Source organism: Dermacentor albipictus, chromosome 1 (genome assembly GCF_038994185.2).
Source record: "Dermacentor albipictus isolate Rhodes 1998 colony chromosome 1, USDA_Dalb.pri_finalv2, whole genome shotgun sequence".
Taxonomy (NCBI): Eukaryota; Metazoa; Arthropoda; class Arachnida; order Ixodida; family Ixodidae; genus Dermacentor; species Dermacentor albipictus.
The window spans coordinates 76,961,308-76,984,970 of record NC_091821.1 but is presented as its reverse complement, the minus strand read 5'-3'; the positions used below and the strand labels follow the sequence as shown (position 1 = coordinate 76,984,970).

At 43.6% G+C, this 23,663-nt stretch overlaps 1 protein-coding gene across 5 annotated transcripts in view; it reads left to right on the top strand.

Moving 5' to 3' along the window:
* p115 (General vesicular transport factor p115) overlaps positions 1-23,663 on the top strand; it is a 71,816-nt gene that overhangs the window by 25,820 nt on the left and 22,333 nt on the right. For all 5 annotated transcript variants that reach the window (XM_070522630.1, XM_070522627.1, XM_070522629.1 and 2 more), the window contains exons 11-15: positions 3,873-3,983; positions 9,414-9,535; positions 12,286-12,467; positions 14,031-14,149; positions 21,895-22,033. In XM_070522630.1, the coding sequence (XP_070378731.1) occupies positions 3,873-3,983; positions 9,414-9,535; positions 12,286-12,467; positions 14,031-14,149; positions 21,895-22,033 (673 nt within the window). The remainder of the gene's footprint in view (positions 1-3,872; positions 3,984-9,413; positions 9,536-12,285; positions 12,468-14,030; positions 14,150-21,894; positions 22,034-23,663) is intronic.

The following is a 23,663-nucleotide window of genomic DNA, read 5'->3' as shown; positions in this document are numbered from 1 at the left end:
ATATTTTATGAAAAAATACATATTTTACTTGTATTTACAGAGCGTAGCTTTCAAGAATTCGTTTGCAGCATCTTTGGCAATGACAATGCAGTTATTATTCATGTATTTGATCCCTCGATAAATTGTTTAAGAGGAAGCTTTAGCTCGGGCCCAATCCGACGCGGCCTATTCAAATACTTGTAAAACGCAGAAACGCTTTTCTGAGATAATCCTGCTAATCGCTTTTATTGAAATTGGTTGCATTTGAGAGAGAAAGTTAAATCCTAGTGTCTGTTGCAAACAGAACTTCGATTTAGGGCCTGAATTTCGTTTAAAATATTTTGGAAGATTCGAAAGTTTGAAAAAATAGAAGCACGGCGTTTACAAACTAATAGCTATGCATGAAGAACAGATATTGTGGTTCTGTAAACGGCATTTATTATAACAGTCAAAGCGGACAAGTTTGCTGTGTCAATTTGTATCTTACGTTAATTGGTTACGTTGTGTACAAGGGTTCTGCAAAAGCCGTATTTCCACAATACTAAATTTTTTTGAGATTCATGTGTAACATATTTATTTTGTCCGCTGTAGATGTACTATTAGATGCAATTCACAGAATTGTGATATCACTTTTCATTGTTGAGTCACGGAGTTTTAAACTTGATAGTTTCGTTTTCTGAAAATTTTCAATTTTGGCCAATTTTTAATAAATAATTGACCTCCTAAATGAAAAATTCGAAGCCAGTAGTCTTTTAAATGCCACAAACCTCCTCAAATTTGCTGAAGTGGTTGCAGGGAAAAACGTGCAGCTACATATATATATATATATATATATATATATATATATATATATATATATATATATATTGGGCCAGTGGCGTAGCCCCCCCCGAACAAAATTCCTGGCTACGCCACTGGTACTGTCCCCAAGGTATGATGAGTCAGGGTTGTAAAATTGTGTGTGGTTTGTTCTACTGTGATTTGCACCATGTGTGGCAGTCAAGAAAAGCAAGGAAATGTTGCATAATGTTGACTTGGCTTTAGAAGAGAAGCTATGGGTTGTCCCTCAAATTTTGTGTTGTTTTCTTTGTTTAGTGCATTCAGAAATTTGGTTCATGTTGATGAGTGCTCTGGTCGACCAATGGCCAGTTCAGTGCTGAAATGATTGAGAGAGTGTGTCATATTATCTGCAAAAATCATTGTCATAACATTATTGTTGTGAAAGTACTAGGTACTAGTAGGGATTGGTCATGCATGTTGTCAATAGATTTTAGTAGCGAATTTCCGGAATAGGCTAGCTGCATCAACATTTGTGCTCGGACTCTGGAGTACTGACCAGAAACAGCAGCTACAGCTTTACATTTTCTTGGGCATCAAAGGGGCTGCTAGTAATATGAACTTTCTTTCAAATGTTGATATTGGTGATGATATCTGAGCATGCGCCTCTGATCTGGTAACCAAAAGGAAACGCATCATTGAAAGTCCAAGGTTGCCTCAATCAAAAGAGGCAAGTAAGAAGCAATGTCAAGCCAAGGTTAATTTGTTGTTTGATTACGAGGGAATTTCTTCCTCTTGCTCAAACAGTTATACTAGCTGCATTCTCCATCAAATAGACAGGAGAGGTCGGGTGGAAGTGACCTAATTAGTGTTAAAAAAAGACCAATTGCTGTTCCATCATGACAGTGTGCTAGCTCATACTGTCTTCATGACTCAGTAATTATAAAACATTACAAGAAAATAGCTTTTATGAATACTTCAACAATTCACAGCTTCTTTGGAATTGTTCTCAAACCTCAAAGGAGGACTAGTTTGAAGGTGACGGAAACCACTAATACCTGAAGGAAGCCTGTCTGTATATTAAGCCATAGGTCCGGAAACTTTGATAAGACCTTGTACAGGCGGTTGATTGAAAATGTAGAAAAAAGACAATACATCCTTGATGGCACTTAACTCCAAGCATCACAGAGTAGATTCACACTGCCCAAAATTCATATCACATCAAATGAAACTACCATACATAGAAATGAAACTTAAGAAAATTTAGTTTTGACTGGGAATTTGTATTAACAGTGTATTATGGGGCTTCAACTCTAATATGCAGTTATTCAGTGCCTTCTGGCATGCTAAAAGGTGCACTGTCAAGCCTTATCTTGATTCATATTGTTATCCACCTCAATAGCTTAGTGGCTATGGCGTTGCACTGCAGAGCTCGTGGTTGCGGGTTTGATATGGCCGTAGCAGCGGCATTTCGATGGGGGTGAAGTGCAAAAACACTTGCATACTTAGATTGAGATACACATTAAAGAACCCGATGTAGTCAAAATTAATCTGGAGTCTCCCGCTACACTGTGCCTCATAATCTGATTGTGGTTTTGGCACGTAGAACCCCAATATTTTATTGAATGTTTTTGAGCCATATACTGCACGTGCCTTGCCTTCTTTTTTTTTCTTGTCACAAAAAAATTTGCCTCAGTTTTCTCACACGTTGCTCCATCATTATTTTGTGATTGCAAAAAAACTGCATATATGTGGAGTAGTGCAATATAGTATGTTAAACAACTGTTACCATGCCAGAGGCACTTTCAGCTTCATCTTGTGGGGATGCCCAAACAACTTTCTCAAGTTATTTTTCATATCTCAAAATTAATAAAGCTTCTTTTCCACATTTTTTTTGCATTAACATTTATGTACTTTCAGTAGCCCATAGTGACTATATCAGCTTCAGTTGTTTTTTGTCCTTTCTGTGCAGAGTTGTCAGGTTTGACAACTTAAATTGATTGCAAAAACAGATTGGTTAATGATTTTAATCCCCAATCAATTCCTGGGCTGTAAAAGATGCCATAGCGGAGGGCTCTTGATTGACTGCACTTGGTTTTCCTTAATGTGCTTTTTAAGTTAAGTACAGGAGCATTTGTGCCTCCTGCTCTCTTCAGACTGCAGTCATGCCATAGCTGAGCAAAAGAGAGTTGACAGGGTTCATGTTATTGGAAATGCTCTGTGCCATAAGTTTTTATGCAGCTAATGAAATATTTTCCCATATTGTGATTTCACCGTAGTTGAGGTGCACCGCAGCTGAAGAAACTTAAGCCACTGGTTATTGATGCCTGTCTCAGTGAAGCAGTTGTTGGCATACCATTACATGTGTATACTCAATGAGTACAGGACCCCATGACAACCAGAAAAAGTTAGAGATGTTAGGTGTACGACAATAAAGTAAAAAGAAAAAAAAACCCCTGCAGCTGAGGAAAAGAGAGAGAGTATCCATCACATCTTGATGGTGTTGTGTTGTCAGTGTTATAACAATATTCTAGTAGTAGCTTTAGAGCGAAGCTCTTAGGTGGCCGTTCCTGCGTTGAGTGTCAGCGTAACCGAGCAAATGAGTGCAGCGGATGAAAGAGCAAACGCAGAGCGTAGCGGGGGATGAAAAAAGTGGCGAGAGTGAATGGAGTGAGAGGGGGAAAGCAGAGGGGAAGGGTATGGTGAAAGCGTTAGAAGAAAACCATAGTGTCGTGCATGACGCAATGGCTGCATTATAGTGCCAGAGTAACGCATGTCATCTGGGAGATGTGTCTGCGGCGGCTGCTGTGAATCATGCCCACATGTCACCCATGCGCTGCTTCTCACAATCTCCCCATTAGCTGGGCAGTCGCACCACACTTCGCACCATTTGCATCGTACCGCATGAGACAGATTGTCCACACCAGCCAATATATCACAAAATGATGACACGTATAGAGCTTCACTGAAATTTTGCATTAGGGAGTATGGTAATCGTCGGTGAATTCTTTTCTAGGGTGAGGGGCTGATATCGTTCTGCTTTTTTTTTTTCTTGAACAATGTTTTGTGCATTGGGGCAATAATTGTCTCCTTTCCTTTTTAACGCTTCCTTGCAGGGTGGAAAACTGCAGACACGGTTAGGTCTTCTGATGCTTATGAGCACATGGCTGGCCAACTGCACGCTTGCAGTGACAAGTTTCCTCAACATCCCAACAAATATCCCTTATGTATCCTTTTGTTTTCATGAAAATTAATTCTAGAGCCTTAACATGGCTGCTAGTGCACGACTGATGCTATAACAGCCAAGACAACTTGTGTATCCAAATTTGCTCATTGATCAAAAGTGATCGAACAAGAAATATGTCTTTGGAGCCTACGTTTTGTCAGGCGGACTTGTTGTCAGGGCAACAACTGCTTTTGCAAGTCTCTGGATCCAACTTTTCGACAAGAGGACTTGTATCTGTCAGAGTAACAACTGTTTATACGACAGAAGAAATTGTTGGCCTAACCAAAGGCCCCTTGTGGAAACGTTGGTTTCAGATTGGCATCTCTTGTTCGACCACTGTTGATCATTTCAAGTCTCCATCTTCCTGTGTACCTCTGTCTCGTTAAAATTTGCTGCTTAGTGATAGGGCAATTAGACAGGGCATGCTTTAAATAAGCATGTGTCACACAGCATGCAACGAAAGCATGTGTTTCGGCATACCACGGGCCACAATGACAAGAGCTTACAGCCATACTATTTCAAGATAATCATAACTGGGTGTAAGCAAGTTTTGTTATGCCTAGGTAACATTTATATATAGGAAGCAAGAAACAAAGCTTGTAAAGGCTTTGAAGGCTGCATTATTGAAAAAGTAAATAAAAAGTATATGGTGCTGCTTTACACCAAATCTTGGTGTTCCTAAATTGAAAATTAAGGTAAATGTGGTGGTATATAGAAATTAAGATTGTTTTAAAATATTATGAAGAAATTACACATGGTAAAGAATAATAAAGGAAAAAGTGTGCTTTAATGGGTTTTGTACAAATTTTCGCTGCACACTTCTCAGCACCGACGCTCTTCTTGAGTCTGCATTGATGATAATGACCTGCCCATGTGACCTGCCCATGTGCCAATGACCTGCCCATGTGCCAAAAGGAGGGTTTTGCCTTTCTATTCCGATCACAAAAGTTTCAATATGGCTTTCTTTGTTCATTGTTAATTATGATGAAGCCAGGCCATTAGCAAGAGCAAGGGAAAGCCTATTTAATTTGGTGGCGGTGGTATGCATACTGAGTTCTGTGTGAATATACAATATCCATCTTCGTTAGAACAGTGTGCTTTAAAATTAGAATCTTTGTAGAATTGCTATTGTTTTACACAGAGTATAATATCTGTAGCATAGTTATTTATAGTCTTGGTGTGCAGTAACAGAAGTGGAGGCATGTTGAGATGCCCCAAGAGAGCATCCCTTGCTTTATCTGGAGAATTGGTACCCATCTACTAAAGAATTCCTATATGCACTGATAGTTTTCTGCTTGAAAAGCACCGAAGCCAAAGTAAAAACACCTATAATAGGATGATCTTTGTACACGCAGCTTTTCATTGAGTAGCATCTCTGCATGGAAACACAGGGGTGGGACTCGTACACCAAATGCACCATTTTGATACAAACACAATATCCCGTGCCCAGTTATACCAAACATAGAAAATTGACTAAAGTTGCGTCATACTGCGCCAGAACAGCTTCGGTGCTCCGGCAGTGGCCGCGAACAGTGGGCTGATTCATTTTCCAATGAAGAGCGCTGCTGTTCACATTCCACACATTGCGTGATGGCGCCTCCCACAATTTCTCCTAATTTTTGAGCTTATAACACTAGACTATTCGGCGCTTCCGGCAAGTGGCCGGTGTGCACACAGCCACTCCCGGCTGTCGCTGCTGTCAGAATGGCCAGGGCGGCTGTATTTAGAGTGTACTAAAATACGGTTTAGGGGGCCGAGTGACGTGGCGCTCCCTATTTGAGGCGCAAAACAACAAAAAGTAGGCTGAGGGTGCTGCAAGGGAGGCACCCGCTGCTGCGGGTTCAGCGGGCAGGTGTCTGTCCTCAGGGTTACTGTAACACAAAACTATCCCAATCTGTTTTTGTACCCATGTGAGTGAGGCCTGAGCCATCTTGACTTATCACGATGGGCAAATGGCGGATTTGGAATAAAAAGTCGTAGTCTTGCCTGAAAAGCAAAGCATCAACTGCAATAGGCAATTAGTAGACAGCTATATAAAGGAAGGATAGCAGCCTTATTGGCCGTATAAACTTGTAAAGGTTCACTTACTAACTAAATTAACAAGCATGATGTCATGTGCGCACAGGCAATTGTAAACACATCTGGCTTGGTGACAGCGAACACTCGCTGTCAAAAGCTGGTGTGAGCAAGAGCGGTAGCAGCAGCAGGCGAATTGACCTTTGTGATGCCTCTTGCTTCAACGTGAACTAAGCAACGAGAACACATCTCAGATGAAGCTATGAGCCCCCGGTGCACTTAGACTCTACATGTATTCATCGCAGATCACTTTCAAGATAGGGCCCGCACGGCTGCGTCACATGCAGCAGCCGCTGAAGTAGACAACCCCCCTCCTTCTTCCCCTCCTCCCGGTAGCTTGCATGCAATGGAAGACGGCGCGCTTCCTCCATGCTTTCCACCTTTGCATATGCGAGGTTGAGCTGCCGTTGTCGATTCAGCCTCGGACGCTTTCATTTGTGCATACAGCATACGGCGCGTGCTGACGATGTTATCGACCTTGGACTTTATATGAAACATCACAGCGACATTACGGCAAAAATGTGCTTCGATTGTTCATATAATTGCTATCACAATAAAAACAGATTGTAATAGGTTTGCATTATACAAGCCCAGGGTCCATGCGGCTCTCTGGATCTGCGGTGACATATGGTGACCCAGAAATTATATTGAATGAGTGAATTCTGAGGTTTTACTTGCCAAAACCGCGGTTTGATTATAGGGGGGGACTCCGGATTAATTTTGACCATCTGGGGATTGTTAACATGCCCCTAACACACAGGACACAAGCATTTTTGCGTTTCACCACCAAGGAAATGCGGCCGCCGAGGCCAGGATTCGATCCCGCGACCTCATACTTAGCAGCGCAATAAAGCCGCAAGTCACCACGGCGGGTCAGAATTTATGTTACCGCGTCGATTGGACCGCATAATTTGAGAAAATGTTTTGCTATCATCATGAGTATTAACGCGGGAAAACATAGTTCCATCGTAGTGCCACCAGTGTTTTCGGCTTTACAGAAAAGCGTGCGGCGTCCCATCGCTTGACCCACTCTTCCGTATTCTAGTACGCTATAGCTACAAAGTGCGCTTCTACGACCGCGTGTTCTCATTGGCTTGTGGCAAGGTGAAACTACCCCTATTATGTAGAAATGTTCAATAAACCACAGTAGTTCATAACTATGGCTTCTTTTTATGGTCTGTTGGTGAAGTGCATCTCCAGGCACTTCACCCACATTGTGGAGACACTAAGGAAAAATTTATTTCTAAAAAGATGTGCTACTTTTCAAAGTTTTCGGATTCGATATTGCAGAATGCATGTTTTTTGTGATTGCTACCACTAATTAAAAATCTACAGGCCCTATTACCAATATTAGCATGCACTAAACGGTTTCAGAATCAGCTAATCTGCTTCAAAATTCAGCTTAAGACGTTGGTTAAGGCAGTTGCAGTACAGCGCTTGTGTTGGTTTATTCTGTGTTCCATTGTGGTTTCGAGGGGCGCTGCCATAGCCCATTAGCCCACCGAAATACAGATTGGCCTGCTCCAAACGCAATTTTACTTGCTCCAAAAATTGCTCCAGAATGACTTCGGGCAGTCCCACCCCTGGAAACAGATAGTTGAACCTGAGGTTGTTGGTTGGAAGTTTCAGGCATACTCTTAGTCTCCCATCAGGTTTGGGCATTGCAAATGGACTAATGCAGTGCATAGGTCATGACCTAGTGATCGTGTCTCCAAAGTACATTGAAAGCTCGTTAATTCGAACTTCAATAATTCGAATTTATGGATAATTCGAACTGTACGATTTGGTCCCGCCAAGCTCCACAGAAGTGTATGTATAAAAAAGTCCGTTAATTCGAATGCGAGAAGGTTCCCTCACGGATAATTCGAACTACGCTCGCCTGGCACATGGCCAGAGAAACGCGCCCATTGCCTACACACAAGGCTGTATTGCCTCCGAAACGGAGAGAACGGCGAGAGAAGGCAAAATCGGAAAAAAATCTAACCGACGCGGGGTCAGCCAGAAGGCAGCGGCAGCTGCCGCCTCTCCGTTCTACGTAACTTCCGAGACTTCATGCCCGTTGCGAATCTCGAAGGCTTTGCAAATCTTGTACAGCTGCTAATGTTGTGCGGAGATGGCACGGCAAGCGCCATCGTAACACAGCGAATCAAGTACGTCGCAGCTGCGCTTGCAATCAAGAACCAACGAATCAGGGCCTCCGCCACCTTCACATGTTCAGCGTCTTTGTCTCGGCAGTCTTCATCGGTTGTGCACGTCTGTTTTCAGCTTAGGAGGTATCGGCCATCGCGATTCATTGTGATGGTGTTAAGCCTCGGCTAACGTTCGTTTCGGTGGACATCGGTAGTGTGGCACAGTCGGACCCAGAGCTTCGACTTCAAGATGGCGTGTGCCCGCGGCACACGCCATCTTTTTCGGACATGCCAAATTTCTGACATGCCCTACTGCTTCCAAATCGCAGTGTACTGTTGCTCTCCTTCACTTTCGTTAGTTCGAACTTTCGTTAATTCGAACTGAAGCGGCTTCCCCTTGCGGTTCGAATTAACGAGCTTTTACTGTATCAACCTGCTCCACGGTGCGAAGATAGCTCAAATTTCAAACGAAAGCCAGTGCACCTTTCCTCTCGAGGGAGTCCTGCTGCCTGCCCAGGAATCAAGGTAACAGATAAATGCGCGTCTGTGTAAGATGCACTGCCTGCAGTGTTGCTATTTATGGTACTTGATTTTGGTACACATCCAATGCAGAACACTGCGAAACTGCCACTGTAAGTGTGAGGTGCAGCAAAAAACTGAAAAAAAAGAAGAAGGCAAACCTCTAAATGTTAACATGTCTCAGTTCCGCAGCTCCAGTGTGGGAGAAGGCAGAGCATGAATGTTGCTTGTGGATGCTAGTTGAGGCAAAGGGAGATAGTGTCTATCATAGCAAAGAAGCTTGTCCCTCGGTAGCATAGCAATGCATTTCAATTTCTTCTATCTCTCCTAGTAATAATCCAATTTTTAAAATTGTTTCAGTCAAACATTCTATAGACGGGACGTTATAACTTCCTGTATATAAGCAAAATTTTCAATGGAGCCTAGTCAGGGGCCCTTTAAAGCAGCAGTGCCCGTCCACAATTTCTGGTTCATGCTCATAAAGTACCACTGCGCTGTTGACCTTGAGGCCTAGACCTCCTTTTTACTCGTAAACCACAAATATAAAATGGTTTGTGACCAGGAGTAGAAAAATGTGTCATCAGGTGAAAATATCCTATACCATACATTGCAGTGCTATGCAGTATCCACAAAAGTGAAGGGCCTGTGGGAGGGGCAAGAAGTGGGTAGCAGAACTGGTTTGTGTATTCTCCTTATCTTGTTCATAGCTTACTTCGCAAGTTGGCCTTGCAGAAGGTGATGAGCACGAAGATTTAGTTCAAGGCCTGTGCGCATTTCTTTTAGGAATTTGCATTGAATTCAACGATGATTCTGTACCAAGTTTTACTAGGTGAGCACGTTTATTGATTGATGATTCTTGTGAATCTATACTAGCTGTAGCGGAAATTGCAGCATATGAAAATAATAAAAAAGCCTGGTGACTTTCATGCCCATTTTGTGGTGGAAAATGCAGTTAAATTTGACCTTGCAGTACAGGAAAAGACATTGAAACAGGTGACATCAAATTGATGTCAGTGATGCTGTGGCTGAAGTGCTAGAATAAAGTAAGAAATTTAGCCTTAATTCTCTCCATTTAGAACCCCTCATCCTCCTTAATCTTTTATTTTGTTAGCAAACATGCAAAAAATTTTGGATGAGTAATCAGCCAGCATCATTTAATATTTCCCATTAGTTTCTCACCAAGTGCAGCGTTAAGGTGGTATTGTTGCCATGCTTGCTGGTAATGTCGAATTTCAATGCAGTGAAAATGTGGATTAACTAACTCAAATTGGCACAGTGTGTCATCAAATCGACTCACCTGTTGCCACCAGTGAGCTTGTAGATTACCGTGTTGCTGGGACACTGGCAGCATAAAAACTTATATTTTTGTGAATAGTCATTTGAAAATGTCATGTTTTACATGTGAGTGTGCTTCAGTGTTCTGTGGGCATTTACAGAAATCTGCTTTTTTGTCCTAAAATGGGCCCCTGTATTAATCTATATTGCACTCATTATCAGTCTTCTGAGCATTTGCAGCCAGTGTCTTTTTTTTTTTGCTTTGACAGTAATTGTTCATTGTTACTGAGAAATTTAATGATTAACTGTGATATTTTATTCACCCTAGCACTTTGTGGAAAAAAGAGAAGAGACAGGTACTTTGGCGTGCAGCTTGTTTTGGTACTTGCCTACTCAGAGCAGTCCTTTAAAGTATTTGTTCCACAGAAGCCACGAAAAAAGAAAGAACGAAAGAAAGAAAAAGAAAGAACGAAAGAAAGGAAAAGAAAGACATTCTCTCAACCTGGGTACTCACTTAGGCTTGAAATTGCAGAATGCATGCCATGCCTCTCAACTCCAGGCTGCATGCTTAGGCTGTTGGAAGTTCTGCAATTTCCTGGTTGCTGCGCTGTAAAAACCTTCATGGGCAGGCATCCCTGCTATTGTGCTTGATAGAAAACACCACATCTGTTCAAGGCTGCAGGGCGAGCCTCCTGACTTAGCTGTGTGTTGGACTCCAGAGAGTCTTCGACCAAACTACTATCATATCCGATCACCAAAGCTATATTTATGGCCCAACTTCAGACTGACAATGATGCGCACATTGTGTGCCACTGCCAGTGTTTACTGCAGCCTGCTCGCTCACTGCACAAATATTTCATTTGGTATAACTTTTGGTCAAAATTAACTTTTTGCTTGAAAAGTCTTACTTAAACATTCTTCTTTTGTGTGGAGTACTTAAAAAAAAAAGCTTGTGTAATGAAGTCGTGGTGGCTCAAGAAGCTGGATGTTTTCTTGTTTGACTGCCTACTGCTTGACACAGGCGTGCCTTATAATCATGTCGTGGTTGTGGCACGTAAAATCCCAGAATTTTTTTAACCCTTTAATGACAGTACATATAAATTACCAAAAATAATGTTTATTTTCTATTTAAATGTGCAATATACATTGAGAATAAACATAATCAATGAAAAGAAAAATATATTTTGCTCAAACTTTTTCAGCAATAGGGTGGAAACTACAGGAAGAAAAGTGGAAGTGGGCTTCACTTTGAGCCACCCAAGGCTTCGTTTGAAATTTGTACAGACAGCTCTCATTATTTGTGAACCATATGTGTACATTTAATTTGCTTTGCATCACATGTGTGGCACCACTGTAGCCAGATATCTTGCATTGGTTTCCCTCTTCTGACCGTGCTTTCAAAAGAAAGTGAGTCATGTGCCAAACTTGTTTCTCGTCCTATATTTCTGCTCTAAACCAACAAGTGGCACTTGCTGCCTGTCAGTAAGTGTTGTATGACTTTTTTTTTTTGTCTAACCCACTCCTGCGATAGCCCCATATAGGGGCTGCAGTATGTACAAATAAATAAATAAATACCAAAACTTGTCAAGAAAAAATTTTTTCATCTGGTATGTTGCCTGTAGGCAACACTCATCAATAAAGGATTAATAAAGGTCAGACCACCATGGCAGTCGCATCATATGTATAGATAAAACTGCCTGCAGCATCGATGCATGTAGCATCGTTTCATTTGGAATTCTTTGAGTGGAGGTTTCATGCTGAATGAAAATCTTTCTGGCCTCAATCATACAGCCATGATTAGAAAATGATCGCAAACTGTAGACAGTGTGGTCAGGAACATAAGCCAAACATTATGTCACCACTGTTTTGTTGCTCTTTAACACGTTTGTTGGACAGCAACCTTGAATAGTTGGTGCACAGCCCCCCAGAAAGTAAGTGATAAAGGAGCAGTAGCTAGAGTATTGCCCCCGCTGTGCAAAAACATGCTGAGGGAGAACAGGGAAAGTAAACATTGCGCTCTTTATTATAATCGTGTCCTTTTCTAACATTTCTCTGGTAATACATCACACTTACTCCAGTCTGTTATCAGTTTTGAAGAAAAGGTGTTGCAGGGTCCCTTTAAAAGCGATGAACTTGAGGACTCCCGAAATACTTTATGGACTCCCGATAGGGTCATAAGCCTTCTTATTTAAAACTGCTTACACTATATGCTATATTCCTTTTTCGTACCATTACTGGATGATTGGTGTCTTTCATCAGAGCTATAGCAACTTGCTTGTTTTTGTATTCCTTGCTGGCGTACAGCGAGTCCCTCTGCCAGCTGCTGATGAAGCGTGTGGGCCTGGACACATTTGTGGATAAGCTGGTGGCAATACCGAAGCAGGAGTGCTACAGTCAAGCAGCCCAGAAGCCGCAGCTCAAATACAAGCACCCCTCAGAAGTGTTCTTTGACTATGAGTTTTGTCGCCTTTTTAAATCTCTTGAAGGTAATGGAACAATGCTTTAAGAAGAGATATATTGGCAGGGACAAAGAGAAAAAATAGGCAGGAAGGAGCACACACACACACACAAACGCTAGTTTTATCCATTTATTGATTACATCTGCTGAAACTTCTTGCATACAAATATGCTGCCTGTTTCAGCCAAGATGAAGTAAAATTTTTAAGGCACTGAAAACGGAAATAAATGTTTTCTTAGCATCACATGGTAAAGAATTACATGTTACGTGCAATAACAGTCTAGTTAATCCAATTCTGCTCATTTTTAATTAACTTTATGGCAGATAATACACTTGCAAAATTGAAGCTGTTAAAAGGCCAAGGCATCCTTGGGATCATAAGACCATCACCAGTTGTGACTTATTTGTCCCTAAAATTTGCTACGAAATGCGTTGTCATTCCATGCAGTTTTATCTTGCAGTTCATAGACAGAGGTCTTTTTCTTTAGTAGTATGCAATAAAAACCCAGCAGTTGGTATCTCGTAGTACCCATACAGGGCTAGATTGCGCAAACGTTGAAAGTACATAAAACATACATGCACTAGTTGGAGCCTTTGCTTCGGATTAGATTACTTTAGATTAAGCAACATTATGTTCTGGCAACGTCACAGCATTGTCAACTATAGTATCAGTGCGTATTTTGCATCCTTTTGTACTCTAATTATAGCTGGAACACTGAAGCATGGCACGTGCACTACACAATCCTGTCAAGTTAACCAGTGAACATTAAATTGGCATAAAACTGCAATTTTACACTGTATACTTCCACATATGTTTGACAAGACCATTTCATCTGCTAAAATCTTTATTTTCAATCTAGTGAGTGCTAAAGTAATGTTGAGCAAAATTTATTTTATAACATATTTTGAAAATGAATAAATTGAATCTGGCTTTAGTTTCAGGGCTTTTAGAACTTACCTTGAGCACAAGCTGTCTTTGATTGTGCATTTGAAACAGCCTTGTGTTATCTAAATGACTTGTCCAGTAGCTCGCAAAGTGATGTAAAATTTTTAGAGGGAAAGTTGGGGGCATTTACCTTGAAGTAGCTGCATGCTGCTTCTCAGATGTACCAACTCATAGTTAACATAAATCATTATTGATTTGTTGTTATTAATATTGTGTCATTTCACACATTTCACACATTCTCCTGGTGGTCCTACATTGAAGCTGCACAGTGCAGTACTGTCAATTGTAGGCTGGAGTTGCACTGCTTGTAAAATTCTGCGCATTGTCGTTAATTGCTAACAATGGAATATTTAACTTCGTGCTATTCTAATTGCCATCACATTATATTTACTACAAAAAAGAAGTTGATCCATTGCAGTTTTATATTTTTTAGCGCTTAATTGGAGATAGATTTAAAGTTGTTTAAGAATGGTAATTTACATTCAGTGACATTCACTGCTAGGTTTCTGTGACAGTAAATAAATTCGTTCCACACAAAGTGGCAATGCCTTTACAATGGGCAACTCACGCAACTATGCATGACTGTTGGTACACTGATGCAGATTATAAAATGAGTAACACAATGAAATTCCCTCTTGGTTTCAGGCACAATTATAAAGGCAGTGCAACCACGACCAAAAGATTTACAGAATGGGCCCGAGTCCAACATGACAGCACAGCAGCATTCATTGCTGTTGCAATACAAGACAGTTATCAGAGATCAGGTAAGCCAAGACAGGGACATAAGCCAGGGAAACTTTAAAGCTTCTGTAAAGGGTCAAGGCTGGCCCGCATGACTATGCAATTTGCACAACAATTTGGCTAACAAGATAGGTGTAAGCACAGTAGTTGTGGGAGGCCCCGTGTTCGGCTGCTGAGCATCAGGTTGCGTGTTCGATCACCACCTGCATTCTGATGGGGATGCTGTGCAAGAACAGTCTTGTGCTTAGGTTTACATGCACTTTAAAGAACTTCAGGTGGTCAAAATTAAACTGGAGCCCTCCGCTACAGCACCTCTCGTGCTTTTAGGTGCTAAATGCAAAAATTTTATTTGATTTCGGTGATGCAGCCAGTGCCTCCCCTTCCTTCCTTCTTAAGCAGGGAAAGGGGGCACAACTTTGCTGCATGCACGTGGCATTCTTTATAGAATGCATGGATAGTTGGGAAAGGCCAGTAATTTTGAACAGCGTCATGTGTGTTGGTGAATTCAAGGGTGCCAAATGGCTGTAATGTGCAATTAAACATGTGCAATCAGTTTGTGACTGCGTAATTGCAGTGCACTGCTGTAAGCAAATGAATTGCAAGGCAGCAGCACTTTTATTTGCTTGCACATTCTAGCTCAATGAAACCCTGTGTTTCACGTCATCTGGAGGTGTGCAAGCTGCTGAGGGTCGTCACGCTGCAGATTTCTCCTGATCAATGTTGCAAATTTTGCCTAGTGCCTCCTATCTTAAATTACAGTGTGTGACTGCATATGAAGTCCACCTTCCAGTAGGGCCATACGGCCCATGCTGAACTTTCTCTCCCATCTCCTTTGCTGGCACCTTTCTTTATGATTTAATCTCACTCCTTCCACCACCCGCCCTAATCCTTGTTCACTTAATATACTCGGTTTCTCATGTGTGACCACACTACAGTTTGGGCGCCCACAAAACAGCGAGGCAGTAATGGTGCTTACAGCCACACCTTTTTCTCTTTTCCCTCCACTGTTCCATTTTATTTTTGATACAGTATGTGAAAAAACATCCAGTCAGTCAGCGCTGACTGTCGACCATGTAGTGGCAATCAGTGTCTATGAGCTTAATACTCGGTCCAGCAAGTGGCTTGTCATGGGAGAAGCACAGGTCACTAATCTTGTCTTTTAAAGGGGCCCTGGAACATCTTTGAACATAGTAAAAAAACATTGCTGATCTGTTAGTGAAGCTCGTGCGAACATGCAAGCCAAATATGATTGCACTGCATGCAACAGGGAATTTACATTCTTTTGTCAAAGGCACTGAAAAATCACTTTCTCACTCCTTGGCAATGTCATTATGCAGTGTCATTGCAAGCAGCTGGACCCACTACACCATGCCTCATGATCAAATTGAGGTTTTGGCATGTATAAACCCAGAATTTAATTTTTTTGCATTAGCATTCTTAGGATACTTCATGCACTTTTGGGGGGCTATCTATTTATGCATTTATGTACATTTGTATCTAACCCTTTTCCCGCCTACCTGGGTCAATCGGTAATCAGTGGTTGAATGGGTGCTGAGGGAACAGGGTTCGAAATCAAACATTGAACCAACTTCGGACACTCCTCAATTACCAGTCCACCCCCTCCTTCACCTCTCTCTCTTTCTCTCTCTCTCTCTCGATATATATATATATATATATATATCTATATATATATATATTGAAGTTCGTAGCGACCGCCGGTTCTAGGATGCACCGAGCACAGTCCTCTAGCTCGAGCCTCTGCTGCGCGCTTGATACTGCCGAAGCTGCTGACTGTGTACGAACGTTCGTTATCTTCCTTACAATGGCCCTGCGGAAATAAAGGAGCCATCCTGGCAACTTAGTTTTTTGGAAGGATGGTAGAATGGTGATAGGGCTTGAGCCGCTGAACGTGAACAACTTCGTGGTTACGACGTTGCATGTCGGACGGTGGTGTTAGCGGCTCAACCAGGTAATTAACAGGTGATGCTCTCTTGAGAACACGGTATGGCCCGTCGTACTTCGGAAGGAGTTTTGAAGCGAGCCCATGCGTGCGGTGTGGCACTAACAACCAGACGAGAGTGCGCAGGAGGAAAGTCGGTGTCGAGTTCTGGGCGTCGAGAACAGCTTTTTGATGGTTCTGGTCGTCCGAAGTGAATCGCCGGGCCAGCTAGCGACATTCTTCAGTGTGTCTGGCAGCTTCTGAGGTCGGTAGGATTTCGGTGGGTCCAGCCGGTAGGGCAGAATGGCGTCAATTGTGTGCGAAGGATGACGGCCGTAAGGAAGGTAAAAGGGTGAGAATCCGGTAGTGGCCTGAGCCGCGGTGTTGTAGGCGTAGGTGAGAAACGGAAGAACTAGGTCCCAATTAGAGTGATCAGGTGAGACATACATGGTGAGCATGTCACCAAGGGTTTGATTAAAGCGTTTCGTGGTACCGTTAGTCTGCAGGTGATAGGCAGTGCATTTACGATGAAGAATAGCGCATTCAGCAAGCAGTTGTTCGATGACTTCAGATAAGAAGGCACGGCCTCTGTCGCTTAAATGTTCACGTGGACCTCCATGACGAAGGAGAAAATGGCGAAGTATGAAATTGGCAACCTCCTGCGCTGTAGCATTTGGTAGAGCAGCAGTCTCCGCATAACGGGTTAAGTGGTCTACCGCAACGATCATCCACCTGTCGCCGGTAGGAGTCAATGGAAGTGGCCCGTAGAGATCTATGCCCACGCGATCAAAGGGTCGGGATGGTGCAACGATCATCCACCTGTTGCTGGTAGGAGTCAACGGAAGTGGCCCGTAGAGATCTATGCCCACGCAATCAAAGGGTCGGGATGGGCATTGTAAAGGCTGGAGCTCACCGGCGGAGTTGTGCGGTAGTGCTTTGCGGCGTTGGCACTCATGACTAGAGCGGACGAAGTTTCTAACGAAATTGTACATTCCTTGCCAGTAATAGCAGTGTCGAAGTCTTTCGTAGGTCTCGAAGACTCCCGCGTGGCCACACTGAGGGTTGACGTGGAATGAGAAGCAGAGCTCTGAGCACAAGATTCTCGGAATGACGAGTAACCAGGTGCATCCCTCTGGGGCATAGTTGCATCGATACAGTAGCTGGTCTCGAATCGCAAAATGAGGAACTTGGCACTGAAGCGTACGTGACGCTAGAACTTTTGACATGTACGAGAGACCGTCGAGCAGAGATGCAGTCCGGGGATCATTATGCTGTGCAGCAGCGATAGTGTCAACGTCCAGAGAGGATAATGTGCACTTGCTGAAGGAGTCGTGACTGGCCTTTGGGGGAAGCGGTGATCGGGATAGCGCGTCAGTGTCGGAGTGCTTTCGTCCAGAACGGTAAACCATGCGATGTCATATTCTTGGATTCGCAATGCCCAGCGGGCAAGGCGGCCCGATAGGCCTTTGAGCGTCAACAGCCAACATAGTGCATGGTGGTCGGTCACTACGTCAAAAGATCGGCCGTATAAATATGGGCGAAACTTGCCAAGTGCCCACACAGTGGCCAAACACTCCTTTTCTGTAATGCTGTAATTGGTCTCTGCCTTGGTTAACGTGCGACTCGCACATGCGACGACATATTCTGTGTGGCCAGGTTTACGCTGTGCCAACACAGCGCCAAGGGCTACACCGCTTGCATTGGTATAGATTTCGGTTGACGCTTGAGGGTCAAAATGGCGAAGAATGGGTGGCGTCGTGAGAAGACAGCGCAAGGTTGTGAACGCGTTGTCACACTCTGGAGACCATGATGAGAGAACTCTAGCGCCACCAAGGAGCTGCGTGAGAGGCGATATAATTGACGCAATGTTTCGAATGAATCGCCGGAAGTGAGAGCAGAGGCCGATGAAACTGCGTAGCTCTTTCATAGTAGTAGGTCTGAATAATTAGTTTAATTATGGGGTTTTACGTGCCAAAACCAATTTCTGATTATGAGGCACGCCATAGTGGAGGACTCCGAAAATTTTGACCACCTGGGGTTTTTTTAACATGCACCTAAATCTAAGTACACGGGTGTTCTCGCATTTCGCCCTCATTGAAATGCGGCCGCTGTGGCCAGGATTCGAACCCGCAACCTCGTGCTCAGCAGCCCAACACCATGGCCACTGAGCAACCACGGCGGGTGATGGTAAGTTTTTGGAATGCAGTAACGTAGCTTCTCGGGATCCGGGCGAATGCTCTCCTTTGACATGACATGGCCTAAAATTGTGAGCTGACGAACAGCAAATCGACACTTCTTCAGGTTAATTTGCAACCCGGTATTGGTCAAGCAAGTGAGTACTGTTGGATCTAGAGGACAATCCCAATTGCTGTGCCCCAGATTTTGGACCTTGCCGTTGGCTGCGGGAGTTGGCCGAGGTTGAGGAGGACTTAGAGATGAAAACTGGAGGTTTATTTACATTATTTACAGTGAGAGTACAAAGAAATGAACAGTCATAAAGTCATTACGGGCCGGCAGCAACTTGGACGCTGCGGTCCGTGGCAAGAAGCTCGAAAAAGATGAATGAAGGAATGCTCTCTTGCTGCTCCCGGTCTCTGGCTTTTAACCCCTTCGATGTCTCGAAGTCACGTCACGTTCGGCCAATTGGTGAGCCGGCTCAGGTGGCATCATTTTCGGCCAACTGTAGGCGCCCGTGCGAATGTAAGCCACACCCGGCGCAGAGGGTCACTCCATTGTCTCCACCTGTCCGAGGGCGCACTTCTTTGCGCTATTGCCTTCCTGGTCTGCAACTGCCGTCACAAAGGCAGATGGGGGGGGGGGGAGGGGGCTGCTGCCAGGGCTTCACGGTGCATTACAGCCGTCTTTCCTCACGGCTTGCAAGCGCACAGCGGGGGCAGGCGGTTTGTTCTCGAGCGACCTTTCAGAGCCGCAGAGCAGCTTTGCTCGGGACCCACGTTACCTGGAACAGTGCCAGGCTCCCGCTACACTTTCGGGAAGAGTCAAGCAGTGGGACAACAGCTCCACATGCGGCGCATGAGGTGGGGGACGCCAACTTGTTTGAACGTGCCGCACTTCGGGAACGTGGTAGATGTGCTTCTGCGCTCCTTAATTAGATGTGACGCGATTCGTTGTGGTCTGGCGAACTCGAAGGAGGCTCACGAAAAGGTCCCGTATCTAACAGTACGTGCTGGAGGCGGAGCAGGTGTGTTGCGAAATCAGGGGCGAACACCACAATGTCGTCAAGATAGCAATGACAGATTTTCCATTTAAGGCCACGCAGAACATTATCCATCATTCTTTCGAACGTAGCAGGTGCGTTGCAAAGTCCGAAAGTCTCTTCTATGTCACCGACTGTGTCAAGAAAGTTTGCTATCTTGTAGACACTGGTGTGGAAATTTGTGTCATTCCCCCTACTTTTCAAGACCGCAGAAGACATCGCCATGACACATCTTTTCTCACTGCCGTCAATGGTTCCAACATTAAAACCTATGGCCAGGAATCTGTCACTCTTGACCTTGGTCTGCGACGTACTTTTCCATGGCTATTCACTGTCGCTGACATCCGTGGGCCAATTATCGGCGCTGAATTTATGTGAAAATTTAACCTTCTCTTCTACCTTCACCACTGCCGCCTTCTTGACTCCTTAACAAACCTGTCTGTACAAGGTATCACCACGTCTGCACCACCTTTGCATCTCGTACAAGCACACACACCCAGGTACCAAAATTGGGGCCCACCATCCTGCTGGAATTCCCAGAGCTGTTCGAACCACCCTCGCCACATCGTCCTATAGTGCACAATGTCACACACCACATTTTGACTAAAGGACCACCAGTATATGCCCGACCTCGCTGCTTAGCACCAGACCGTCTGAAAATTGCAAAGCAAGAATTTGAACACATGCTCGTGTTGGGCTTCGTTCGTCCATCCGCTAGCCCTTGGTCATCTGCTTTACATGTGGTGTCCAAGAAGATGGCTGATTGGCGGTCATGTGGCAATTACCGTGCCTTAAACAAAGTGATGATTCCCAATAGGTACCCTGTACCCCACATCCACGATTTCACCACATCGCTTCATGGTTGCTGCATATTTAGCAAGGTGGATCTAGTAAAAGCCTACCACCAGATTCCTGTCGAGCCTTCCGACATTCCTAAAACCGCAATCATTACCCCTTTTAGCATGTTTGAATACGTACGTATGGCATTGAGCCTCTGTAATGCCGCTCAAACATTTCAGTGGTTTGTCGATCAAGTACGCCATGGCCTGACTTGTTGCTTCGTCTGGTTAGATGACATTCTTGTATTCAGTCGCTCTGCTGTGGAACACGAATCTGACCTATGTAAGGTGTTTCAACACCTCCGTCAATATGGCCTGGTTGTAAACATCTCGAAGAGTGAGTTTGGCATTGCTTCTCTCAATTTCCTGGGACACAGAGTAGATGAGTATGGCATCCAACCCATCCCATCCCTGTCCAAGCCATTAAAGATTTTCCACATATGCCTTCATCACTACGGGGGGAGCCATGTAGTGTACAGTACTCATAAGCCCCGCGGTGGAAGAAGAGATTTGACTAGCGCCATCAGGTGTATAGGCTTGGCGATGGTAGCCGCAACATCAACGCAGTCACCTGATGAATAAATGGCAATTCTTTGTGGGCTTTTGTTCCTGCACTTTTCTTCCGTGCAGCGTGGCCAACCATTCGATCAAGTACCAGAAATGAGAAGCTCTTCAACGACACAAAGGCCTCATGGGAAGCAACGATTCCTCCAAGTTTTATGCACGTGCTTGTCCCGTCTTTATCTGTGTGTGGAATTTTTAGCGCTGACCCCCCCTCAGTAGTTATGGTTAACATGATCCGTAATGAAGTAGAGGTACGCCATGAGTGGGGCTGCAATGCATGTGCATAGGAGAGGGGATCGCCCTCATGACAGCACCCCCTTCGGGCCATCACTAGCCCTTGCCTTGCTTTCAGATTCAAGCTTTCCCTATCATCCATGTTGCCCTTTTGGAGCATACCTCCTGAAATTTTCTGTTCCGCGGGAAAGGGGAGGGTGTTAGTGGGCGGGGGGTTCTAGCCCCCAAACCACACCCTAGCTACGCTAATGCTTTGTGGTGTCATTGCCAGATGGTGCAGCATGTCTAGAGAAGTGCAATAAGGAAGCCCGGCTACACACACTCATCATACATGACTTGTTTTAGTGGTGAACGTATGGTACGTTGCTATATGGCTTCAGTGCTAACTTCATTAACATAACCACTCTTCATGAGAGGGGTTCTGTCGGAATTTTTTCCCTGATCATGAGCTAAGATTGCATCAGCTTTGTTCAGAGAGTGGCTCTGTACTTTCTTGAATGTAAAGAAGGCAAGCACGCCTCACAGTAGTTATTTCGTTGGTTGGTGTTGTATACTATTCTCACCGCACTTGGAAGTGGCAAAACTACATCTGAAGCTTGTTCACTACTGCAGGTGTGCTTCGGACAATAGCTCCCTTCATATTCTTGATGCAGAATAATAAAGCAATGCATGCCCAAAATTTATTTGAATTCATATCGTAGCATAGACGGTGCTTTAGTATTAGTCTGCCGGGCATCAGTCTGAAAGTATATATTTCAACTGCTACTAGAAGGGATCCAGGTGTGTTTCAACGTCAGTTTCCTCTTTTTTGAATCCGACTCTGACATACCTGCTGGGTTGAAACTTCAATCAAATGACTGGGCATGAAATTTGACTCTTACATTTGTTTCCTTTTTTTTTCTCTCTCATCAATCTAGTTCGTACCAGTTGCATGCTGTGTTTCATACGTCATTCACTATGGTATGTTGTTTCCAGGATGAAAGAATCAAGTCCATGACCTCCGAGCTGGAGACACTGCGGCGGGAGCATCAGGAGAGTACTCGCGAGCTCAAGGAAATGGTGGAAACAGTGCAACAGCTGAAGGACCAAAATGCTCTCCTCAAAGCACAAAGAGGTTAGGGCATGCAGAGGCACAGAAAGTGATGTTATTTATCCGTGATGAAGGGCGAGCACCTACTTGGTGCTGATTAGTAGACTAAAGAGTGAACATCACATATGTATTAGGCTTGATAGGTACTGATAGGTAATACATATGTATTAGGCTTGCAGTCAGCTATGGCTGACTGTAATTACAAATTTCACTTAACTTATACCATTGTAAAACTTTGGCTGGCTTGATGTTTTTAATTTTGAAACCGTTTAGTTAGACCAAAGCTTTCGGCTAATTCACACACTTAGGTTTACTAAGGCAGAGTAAACTGCTAAAAATCAGCTGAAGAGAGGACATTCATGTAGAATGAGTAGTCCGAATAAGCCCACATTTTTTTTTTATTTAGTACCCTACTGCAGTCCGAAGACCAAGCAGGAGGGGCAAAAAATGAACATAGTGAACAAAATTGAACAAGTTATACAACAGAATATAGAAAGTACTACTACTCGGACAAATATAGACTAAAAATATTATTCAAAAGACATTGGAGGTAAAAGTTGCACAAATTTGTAAAACCACTTTTATGCACATAAAGAAACAGCAAACACTAGTTCATGAGTTGTCAAAATCTGATAGCAAGGTTGCTGTATGTGTTAAGGGGCGCAGCTACAAGATGGTGCCACTGACCCAGTTATGCATTCACAACTCTGATATCCTGGATGCACAAAGTGTGGTTGCTCTGTCTCTCTCTCCCTCCTCTAGCTGACTGCTTTGGCAACTAGCAGTGGCCGTTCGATTAAGGTATAATTTCATGTAATTATGTAACTGTTCAATTAACATTTTATTTTGAATCATATTTATTTCAGCTTGCAGTAGTTCAGTCTTCTGATCATTCAAACTTCTGTGTTGTCTAGGAGTTTGAGCTAGCTGTGTTCACTCGTTTAATAGTGCAGTGGCATTATTGAGTGTTTAGCGAAGTGCCGGCTTTTTAAATTTTGCTTTTCTGTTACTGTTCTGATTGTGTACTTTGACAGCATTGGTGGTCCTCAGACTGGTTGATTGAGTAACTAGGGTTAACATATATATATTTGTGAACTCCCAAAACATGTGTTAATATAAAGCTTAGGAGCAGTTCTTGAGGGCCCAGTTGATAAATAGGAACCAAAGACAAACTAAGTACATAATTACCTTTAGGTTAGTGTGAAGGAATGAGCAAAAATAAAATGGTGTAGTGTTCCACACAAAAGAATGCCACAGATGAATCACTTGAATGAATGTGTGGTTTTTATTGGCGCAAGGGCCAGGTATGGCCAAAGAGTGCCATGCCAGTTTTAGTGATTTCACAGTGGAGTGATGGATTTTATGAAGTTGAAGTGACATGGCTCTAAAGTGCGTAAAATATATGTGTAATAAGATTGTGGTGATGACTAATGACGTGTACTATGAGCCTTAAAGTACACTGCGAAAAATGATACGATATATAAAACATGTCAGATGCAAAGATTGGCCACAGCACTATGGTCTCACCAGAGCCCTTGAGACACAAGGGCGTGGAGGCATGTGCTATACAATACTGCTATCGCAGCCGCATCCTCTGAAGACAGGAAGCTCTATGAATGTATGGGACTGATAACATGTAGGACAACATCATTGA